Source organism: Plasmopara halstedii (genome assembly GCF_900000015.1).
Source record: "Plasmopara halstedii genome assembly, contig: Scaffold_1878, whole genome shotgun sequence".
In the NCBI taxonomy this organism is placed as follows: Eukaryota; Oomycota; class Peronosporomycetes; order Peronosporales; family Peronosporaceae; genus Plasmopara; species Plasmopara halstedii.
This window is the reverse complement of record NW_020188786.1, coordinates 157,989-167,364: the sequence shown is the minus strand read 5'-3', so window position 1 is coordinate 167,364 and position 9,376 is coordinate 157,989. Positions and strand designations below refer to the sequence as shown.

General features: G+C 42.5%; 5 protein-coding genes across 5 annotated transcripts; 4 read left to right on the top strand and 1 right to left on the bottom strand.

The window, feature by feature from the left end:
* Positions 1-1,199: 1,199 nt before the first annotated feature.
* On the top strand, positions 1,200-3,076 carry PHALS_02274 (Transcription initiation factor IID, 18kDa subunit; the record flags this gene model as incomplete). Its single annotated transcript, XM_024716742.1, has 7 exons — positions 1,200-1,325; positions 1,392-1,905; positions 1,973-2,043; positions 2,123-2,299; positions 2,366-2,547; positions 2,626-2,715; positions 2,779-3,076. The coding sequence occupies 7 exons, from the start codon at positions 1,200-1,202 to the stop codon at positions 3,074-3,076; spliced, it is 1,458 nt and encodes a 485-aa protein (XP_024582311.1).
* PHALS_14851 (uncharacterized protein) lies at positions 3,076-4,188 on the top strand. Its single transcript, XM_036407098.1, has one exon. It carries the CDS (start codon positions 3,925-3,927, stop codon positions 4,171-4,173), a length of 249 nt encoding a protein of 82 aa, XP_036263357.1. The 5' UTR covers positions 3,076-3,924; the 3' UTR covers positions 4,174-4,188.
* Positions 4,189-4,190: 2 nt separating this feature from the next.
* On the top strand, positions 4,191-4,724 carry PHALS_02273 (uncharacterized protein; the record flags this gene model as incomplete). The annotated part of the gene is made up of 1 exon (XM_024716740.1): positions 4,191-4,724. One exon carries the CDS (start codon positions 4,191-4,193, stop codon positions 4,722-4,724), a length of 534 nt encoding a protein of 177 aa, XP_024582309.1.
* A 169-nt stretch (positions 4,725-4,893) lies between these two features.
* PHALS_02272 (Proline synthetase co-transcribed protein) lies at positions 4,894-5,710 on the top strand (the record flags this gene model as incomplete). Its single annotated transcript, XM_024716739.1, has 3 exons — positions 4,894-5,061; positions 5,129-5,590; positions 5,651-5,710. 3 exons carry the CDS (start codon positions 4,894-4,896, stop codon positions 5,708-5,710), a joined length of 690 nt encoding a protein of 229 aa, XP_024582308.1.
* A 51-nt stretch (positions 5,711-5,761) lies between these two features.
* PHALS_02271 (60s ribosomal protein l21-1) lies at positions 5,762-8,851 on the bottom strand (the record flags this gene model as incomplete). The annotated part of the gene is made up of 11 exons (XM_024716738.1): positions 5,762-6,507; positions 6,567-6,984; positions 7,052-7,231; positions 7,299-7,382; positions 7,439-7,501; positions 7,572-7,639; positions 7,714-7,900; positions 7,953-8,045; positions 8,265-8,364; positions 8,412-8,560; positions 8,621-8,851. 11 exons carry the CDS (start codon positions 8,849-8,851, stop codon positions 5,762-5,764), a joined length of 2,319 nt encoding a protein of 772 aa, XP_024582307.1.
* Positions 8,852-9,376: the final 525 nt, after the last annotated feature.

Genomic DNA, 9,376 nt, shown 5'->3' with positions numbered 1-9,376 from the left:
TTTTATCTGCGGCAAAGCCGCCCAATTTTAAATGTATAGATTTTCCTAAATATATATAGTAAAATCTAAATACATGCATGACTACTGGCTACCCAGCCACATACCGTATACTTAATTGGGTGCAGTCAAAGCATGCCCATCTCGTGTGACCCCCCCTGTTACCAGAATACGTGTAACCCCGTTACAGTGTCACTATTCATCCGTACTGGTATTGACCGTTATACGTTTTCACGACACTTTACTTTGACACTATATGGTCTTCGTAATAAGGCTCGAGAGACTCTGATGACAGAGTGTTATAGGTGCCTGCCCTGCAGCTAAATCGACGACTCCAAAATCCAGTCTAGAGCCATCCGTGAACCAGCATACTAGCGTAATTACTAGTAGTGATTCCTTACCTACTGTTTTATGGGTGCGCTTCTCCTAAATTAAAGCACTTAACTCAAGCTGTATCGAAGTTTCACGTGCCCTGATAGGAAGGATGTGAAGTCAGTACGTGGCTGGAACAGCCAGTAGTTATACATTTAATTGGGTTTCACTATATATATATGTATAGAAAACCTATAGAGTTAGATATAGGGGCCTTGCCGCAAATAAAACCGAGAAATACAGCCTTGGGTTAAGGTTGTTTTTGAAGTAAGTGGATCGCGATTCGCTACGCTCGTACTGGTTCCAAGTATGAACGAAGGTCACTGACCTTAACCAAGCTACCCCTAAGGAAAAGAGCTACGGCAGCCCCGCTGCATAAGCCTAAGTACTGGCAGAACTCAACATTTGTTGTTTTCAGTTTCTTGTAGTTGTGAGCGCGCGTGTATTTCCGGCTACAGCTTGTCCCTGAACCCAAGACAAAATCCAACTCAAGAGAGTTTTCATCTACATTCTCAGGGTCGTGGACTGAGTATCATCCTACAACATCCGAGAAGTAGCATGCTTATTTCTGGTCAAGCCCACATTAACACGATCTTGACCAGCAAAAGCAGTTGACAAATTCCTTAGACATCACGATCGGTAATTTTTTCTGTCTTCAAAATGAAGAGTACCTCTATCAATATTGTGAACAGACTAATCAAGTCGCTGCAGAGGACGGAGTATAGAAACTCAGCACTGCTATGTCCATTTGTGCATTATCCTAATTTTGACATAGCCCAAAATAATAATAATAAAAATATGCGGCGATGGTCTTATTTCAATACTAAATAATGTCGACTCCTGCTGAAGCAGACATCTCCGATGAGTACGGACTGAAGGATTTAGCGTACTTGCCTCTGCTGGAGCAGGTCCATCGCCTTTTTCATGCCATTGAGCAAAAGTATCCCTACAAGGAGGTGTGCAGAAGTATTCAAGTCTATTCTGGCAATATAATCTAATATATTGATCACCAATGCCTTCAGACCAATGCTTGGAAAACTCTGCCTCTAGAACAAAAGAAGAGAATGCTAAATTATATTCGCGAGAAACGAAATGTCCCACAATCGAGCGATAGAGAGTCTAATAGCAATGCTGATACAGAAGACGAGACGAAGCGAGAAGACAAGAAAGGTCGAGTGGACACCGTATCGGCCGTAAAGTCTGACCCGTATCTTAGAATGCTTCAGCAAAGGACTATACGACCGGCAGGACCGCAGATAGATAATGGAGGTGCACTACCCACGCATCCAAATAGTGCTTACGTTGCACCAGCGCAGGTGCCGCATTACTCTAAAGTTACGCCCAACTACAAACCACGCTGGCAAGTCGCGGAAGGAGAATTTTTTGAAGAAATTTGTGTCTGTGGTGTGAAGCATGGTACTGACAAGATTAGCAAGAAATCGTCCTTAGTGCTGCATACGATTAGTGCAATGATGAGTACATTTGGTGACACTACGCAATCTTGTTTGACTACAGTGGAAGAAGTGAAGGCGCTAGGTGAGTAGATGCTGAGTACTGGATCGAACGCAATGGTTTATATCTGAGCCTACTCGTTTTGTAATAGTTGGCGATTATATGCGACAGTTTTTAGGGCTGGTGGAACCCGAAGTGTTTGAAGCATCGTCGTGTTTAAGGGTACTATTGGACTTGTGAATATGAATGTTGTTGCTGTACGCAAATGGTTAGGATGCTAAGTGATGGTTTCTGTTTGTAGAGATTAGTGGAATTATTTAAAACAGAAGCAATATATTATGGACGTTGGCGAGATTTTCGTGGTGAGACAAAGCATGAAGAGATTGAGCTTGAGGATGTAGAGGAAGAGGAGCTGGCAGATGAGCTTGACCTCTTTGCTGTGTCTGAGACTGACAACGTATTTAACGAAGCGTTTTTGGTACGTACGTGAGCTGAGGTTTATATAGCTGATTCCTCTAATTGTTTGACGCATGGATGTCTTTAGGAACGAATTCACTTTGCTGATGAGCGGACTAAGAAGATGGAGTGGTCTATCTATGACATGTTTGCAAGAGGTCGAAAGCTGAATTTTATGAACAATAAGGCACAATTGTTTCGGGAGTGGTTGGGTCTTGGAAAAATCTCGCGGGCATCGCTGGAATTCCTTAATTTTGTTGCTTATCATAAGTAAGATAATCAATTCATTACTTGTACGATAGCTAGCTGCTGACGGATTGCCTGACTCTTCAATACTTGTTGTATCAGCATTGGTCGGTTGGTGGAGTTAGCGATTAAGAATCGGACTGGTGGCGAGCTCAAACAACTGGAGACTCCTTTGCTGAAGGACGATATTGAGTAGATGATGCAAATATTTGTCGTTTCTCGTTGCAGTGTATTGAAACCTTGTTTTGTCATCAGGTCCGTGGCTTTAGCATTTTTACCGGCACAACCCCTTCCAAAACTCATTGATCGACCATCTGCCACACGAACTCGACGAGTTGGCATATTGGGTGCAAACAGCAAAAGCGATCATATGGACGCTAAGCCCCGAGGAAAATCTAAGGCAAATGAGTCCAAGACTGAAGATCCTCGCAAGGTCAAGAAAGATAGCGTAGAATCTGAACGAGCAGAGACCATTAAGCCAAAAATTGTTCCGTCGATCGTCAGTACTCGACCAACGCGACTGAGAAAATTGCGGAAGTTTGAGCTCACTTAGCAGGTCATTTTATCTTTGATTTTTGTAGCAATCATGAACAAGTCCTCGAATCATTGAGATTATTTTTTCAGACGCAAATTTGATATAAAGAAGAGCAGCTCAGCATAATCTTCTTTTCAAATCTCGCTCCTTATGTCCATGGCCGTTGTGTAGCACGAGCAATAGAAGATTTAAATTATCAAACATTTGATCTTCGGCCGCTATCAAATCGAGTGTGGTTAATGTGAGTAGCATAAGACGAATGCTCTGCTGTTTAGTAATTTCGATTTGCACTACCAGCGCAATGGAATGCAAAAAGAAGGGCAAACTTCAATACTAAAGGACTGAAGTTTGCAGCATTTATCTATCGTATATATTTACGTGCAATTCGATTGGAAAGCTGCGCTGATCGAGCGATTTATCGTGCTGTACGATCGTACAGGTTCTTCATAACAAAGGAGGCCTCACCTGATTAAAATTGCATGGTCAAAACGCCATTGAAATGAGCTCAATGGCTACATGAGTACCACTGAGAAGGCTACTCGATTATAGCAATGGATAGCGCGGCAGTGTTTAATTATTTGAATATTCTTGAGCATCGAGTTGAAAAGTGCACTAGACGAATTTACTAGACGATGTTATAAGGAATCAACCCGTAGGGTCATATTGGTAGCGATGCCGTGTAGATTAATGTTACGTTTCCATTAATAGCTCATAAGAACGGCTCTTGAGATTGTTCTCCATCAAAAGATCATCACAGTGTTTGTTTCTAATTACTTCACTCAACTAGACTCTAGGTTGTTACGCATGCTTACCTCTTTAAACTTGTATGCGAAGGCACCTCTTTAAAAAACTTAGTTGAGCGTAAGATGGCCATATCAAATCAAACTTTCAGCGCCGGTGTTGACGTACAGTTGGTGTTAGGTCGGCTGCCGAGTCTCATGTTGGTTCCTTCCGCTCCATGGGACGACTTAGGTGCTACTTTTGCGATTCATACGATTTATTTTGAGGTGGTGTGGGATGAGTCTATTGACAGGGGTTTCAAGCGGATGTATTTCGGTATGGCGGCACTTTTCTACAGCATTAGTTGTGCGCACTTTACCAGCGAGATTTCATAACAATCAAGATTACAAATATGATGCATGAAAGCAAACACATGAACCAACTAAACTTTGATCGTCTTGAAGAAGGGGAAGATGCGATTTTGACGAGGACTTCAGTCTTACGTTCAATCTCACATCCAATGGCTCGTCCATGGAGCAAACGTGGTGCCATTGCACTGCTTATACTTTGTGGAATAACTTTTGGAGCTATTGCGATCGCAACATTTCAAGGATCATCGAATGAAACAAGCAATGCAAATGCTGCTGAGGCGGACAGCGAAAGTATAGCAACATTTGGTGGGTCAGAAAGTTATGAAGCTGGTACTGTTGAAGAGGAGACGTCAATGTCTCATTCAAAATATGACGATAATTTTGTTAATTCTGGCTCTCAAAGCTACCAAGACGATACTTCGGCAAGCGCAAATGGTATCTTGACAACCTCATCGTTTGATGATGATTTTCGATTTCAAGGGTCATCGAATGATGCTTCTGACTCCAATAGTTTGTGGACAGACAAAGATGGTAGCTCTTTAGCCTCCGATGCTCAAGAAACAATGCGACATTAGATACTTTGAATAAATGCTTCTTTAGCTTAGTACAGTCGATTGTTCCCAAGTCATTTCTTCATTGTTTGATAATATCTGACAAGTGTAATTCATACTTTAAGAGTTGTAGCCTATTTTCTTTTAAAATGTAGTTTTACCGAATTATTATCAATCAATTCCACTTAAAAACATGGCTGTGGCAAAGAACTTACTAGCAGTACGTGCTAAGGTAACGGAAGCGGTGACAAAAAGTCCTTGGAAGCAACAGTGTACATTGGTAGCAGTAAGCAAAACGAAGCCTGTGGATGACTTGCGCGAGGCGTACGAAGCTAATCAACGACATTTTGGCGAAAATTACGTACGAGACTGCAAACTCTTTGGTGATGTAAATACAATATAATGATCGTCTTCATGTTGATTTACAGATACAAGAGTTAGTGGAGAAAGCGCCTTTATTGCCAGGTGATGTGAAATGGCATTTCATTGGTCACGTGCAGTCGAATAAGGCCAAGCCACTTGTGCGTGACGTACCAAATCTTTTTGTCGTCGAGACAGTGGACTCAATAAAGATTGCCGATGCTCTTAACAAAGCATCAGGTGAATTTCGCACTGATAAGCTCAATGTGATGGTTCAAGTGAATACAAGTGACGAGAAGCAGAAATCGGGAATAGATGCGGATGGATCAGTTACGTTAGCACGTCATATTGTATCCTCATGTGAGCATTTACAACTCACAGGGCTCATGACTATCGGACGTTATGGCGACACGACATCTCAATGTTTTGAGCGTCTCGTGGCTTGTCGTAAGCAGGTGGCTGAAGCAATCGGTAAGACTGAGACGGATCTGGATCTTAGCATGGGCATGTCTGGTGACTTTGAGCTAGCGGTACGAAATGATACTTTGAATGTGGACGTTTTGCAATTAATTCTTGTTTGATCTGCACAGATTTTCTGCGGTAGTACGCACGTTCGTATCGGCTCAACTATATTTGGTTCTCGTAATTAAGTACAAAGGAGGAGATGAATTGTAGTATGAACGAATTACCATGTTGTTATTTTAGAGCAAATCGAATGCCAAGGCGGATTGCAAATCAAGATTTCTGTTTGCTCTGGATTCAGACCATTTCATAGCTGCTCGAATTGCATCCTCTGTAGGCATGAACTCACTGGATGGATCTTCCTCTTCCATTTTCTTTTTTTCCAAATGACGGTCAAGTCTTTCCTTTTCCTGTCGGACAATTTCCTCGACATCTATGTAAGTTGTTTCTGGCTCGTTCGGATACATCTCACGCCATGTTTTACCAGCTTCTGCTGCCTTCCTTTGCATACTCTCAACCTCTGCACGCCTTTGTCTCTGTTTTTGATCAGCTTCTTTCGCCTTTTGTTCACGCTCAGCACGTCGCTGCTCGAGAATATGCATAGACATCATATCTTTGCGATGAAATCGGTCTTCAGGCAACTCTTCATCTTCTAGAACGGGATCCCATCGTGGAGTCGCTTTTGTTGCGAGTCTATCACCAATTGCTTTATCATGCGACTTCGTTGTATTCACAAGATGAAATTTCTCCACAAGTGACATTGGGTTTTTGCCGACAAGATCAGCAGCTTTTTCTACATTGCTGCCATCTTCAACTTCATTGTCCTCGTGAAGCGCTCTTGCGAGTAGCCAGGGCGCGGAACCACAGTCGGATGCAATACTGTTCCAAGATTTATCGACTACAAGCGACATCTCCAGCGCGTTATTATCCTGATTGAAGCAAACGCTGGCAGAGGAAATATCTACGGGATACGGAAGAAAGACGTCTGGAAGATACACAATAAGTTCGACGCAGAATGAACTCACTGAAATGCATTGTGCATACCCAAGTCATGATGAGTAGGTGCCTTGATACTCAATAGCTCGGCGTGCAATTCTAGTTGGATGTCATTCGCCGTATAAATCTTGTTCGGAAACAGAATCACGACAACTAATTGATTTTGCGCTTGTTCCAACACCTCTTGTGACAAAGGTGTACTGCCCTTTGAAACAGAAGGAAGTCTTGTACACACCAAACGATTTCCATTGTATACTTCATAAATCTCATATTTTGCTGTAGCTGTTTTCGCTGATTTTGATAAAGCAGCTTTTGCCTTGCTATTTTTTGATCCAATCGTCTTATCTGCAGTAACTTCCTGAATAATTGGTGCCTGAGTTTTGCGTATATAGTGCCTAGGAGGCGGTAGCTCTCCACGATACGTCAGTCTTGGCAGCTTAAAGCGACCATCAAGCTTGATTTTGTACTGCCTCATATACCGCGTGTCAGTCAAATGTGGCATTAAGTACCCGAAACAAAAACATTCTAAGTACCTTCTGGTCGATGTATTCGATCGCAAGCTCGCAAACAAAATTTCGAAATGCGCCGGATTTATCGGCTCGGCAATCGTCTACAACTTTCGTGTTCACTGCAACGTCAAAAGCCAGCGATTCCACTCCATTCTTATCTTTCACTTCATGTGGAGCGCCAAGACTAAGTGGTACATGAATTCCCTGATCACACAAGACCCACCTACTCAGTTCAGAATTTGGCTAGCAGTTAAATGTTGAATAGCCTTACTTCTTGCTCCTTCCCCTCATCATCCAGCTTTTTTTTACCCGAAAACTCTTGAATCTCATCAGCATACACTACGTTTACGAAAACCTGTGCACTCACAAGTTAAAGATACTGCACAGTCGATATATAATTAGACTTCACACCTTTTTCCTGGATTTGACGTCAGTTGTCTTGATAACAAAGCCAGCTTTGACTTCTATGTACATCTGAAAAATACCCAAGTTTCAAAGTTAGACCTTAGTTTCGACCTCTTAATTGTCTTTATTCCAAACTTACCCCCTCTAAACTCGTCTTTAATCCGTCTTTCCCCATTACCTTATCACCAGGAAACCGCGGGTTGAAATCTTAAATTTTGTTGTAAGATAAGCCACCAGAATTTATCAAATAGGTCTGAATAGCGATAATGAGCTCATCATACCTGGCGAATCAATGTTGGCAGCACCTCCCCGTACCTCAGTCACATTCTTGAGAATATCCAAGAGTGCACCGTCAGCGTCAACTCCTGATGAATTTATCGGATCCTCTGCGGCTTGCAATTGGTTTTGCATTGTGTCAATGAGATGTCTGTAGCCTTCCGGATCTGTTTTTTCAAGATTGTCCAGAAACTGCATAGAATTCATCAAATTTGATAGTTTTTTTGCGCAATGAAATTCGTACATCGGCGTATTTTTCCATCGATGCGTCGTCCATCGGCATGTTCATCCTTGGAGGTGGCGAAGGGGCACAAAATGGCGGAATGGATGTGAAAATCTACATCGAGACTATAATGTATTTGTAATACTACCTCATATCTATGTCAAGTACTATATTTTCGCTTGATATTACAGATGCAAAAGATTCATAGATAAGACAGTCAAGATCAGAGGATTAATATAATTTCCTCAGGCTTAGTGATAGTAAGAGGATGTAATACCTAATGTAGATCCACGCTCATGACGATGGTATGCTTCAATGCCAAGAACGACGAACGTCGAAAAGTTTGACTCGTTCTTTCATTATGTTCAGCTCGTTAAAATTAGAAAAAAGCCCGAGAGTTTGAGCTAGCCCGTCACAAATTGAGTGCACTCCACTGAAGCAATCGTAGTAATAGTAATAGATACATTACTAACGACTTACATGAGGTCCACGAATGGCTGTGCAGCCATGGTGATGGGCTTAACGCCATTAGTCTTGAGCGTGTAAGCGGCCTTGGGCAGCGCAGGGGTACGCTTAATCTGAGCACGGACACCAGTAGCACGAGCCTCTTTTTTCTTCAGCTCATTCTCCTTAACACGCGTGAGGAAACCCAGTCGACACTTAGATTGGTGGACGTGTTCAATGCGTACATTAATGTGCTTGTGGATAACACGGTTGCCCACCACCTTGTTCACACGCACACCAACGGCACGCTTGGTGACGTTGTACACACGGCCAGTGCGACCGTGGTAGAACTTGTGAGGCATGCCCTTATGGATGGCACCATTGGCCTTAATGTCCACATAGTCGCCCACTTTGAATGTTCGCAGATAGGTCGACATCTTAATAACACCGCTCTGACGGAACGGACGGGCGAACATGTCGCGCGTGCGAGCACGGTAACCGAAAGAGTGTGGCATCTTGGACTAAGCTGCTACAGGACAAAAGCCATTAGTATTTGCACTAGAATTCGTCGTCATATCACTTTGGAAAGATGTGGCGAAGGAGAGAGCGGTAGATACGAAAGGAGATGTTGCATAGCTCAGTATCCCAATTGAAGAGTAGCTGTTAGCTCCAACCTTTAACGTTGTATTCTAACGATTCTGACGATTCCTACATTCGAAATTGCAATCACTTTGCTCGTATTGACATCTCATTCCCTGCTGCTCTTCAATAAATTTGCCTCTCTCCTCATCACGCAAGTAAACTTAAATCCATGCTTACCTGCAAAAGTCGAACGAGACAAGAAGAACTGCGCAATTGAGCGATGTGTCGGGTGAAACTATTGGCCGTGGAGGCGTCAGTATACAAATCTTAAATGAATTTTTTCATAAGCCAATCACCGTCTAAAATCTACTACTTTAAGTATTCATTTAAGTTCGATTGACATTTGTGTTTTGACGTAC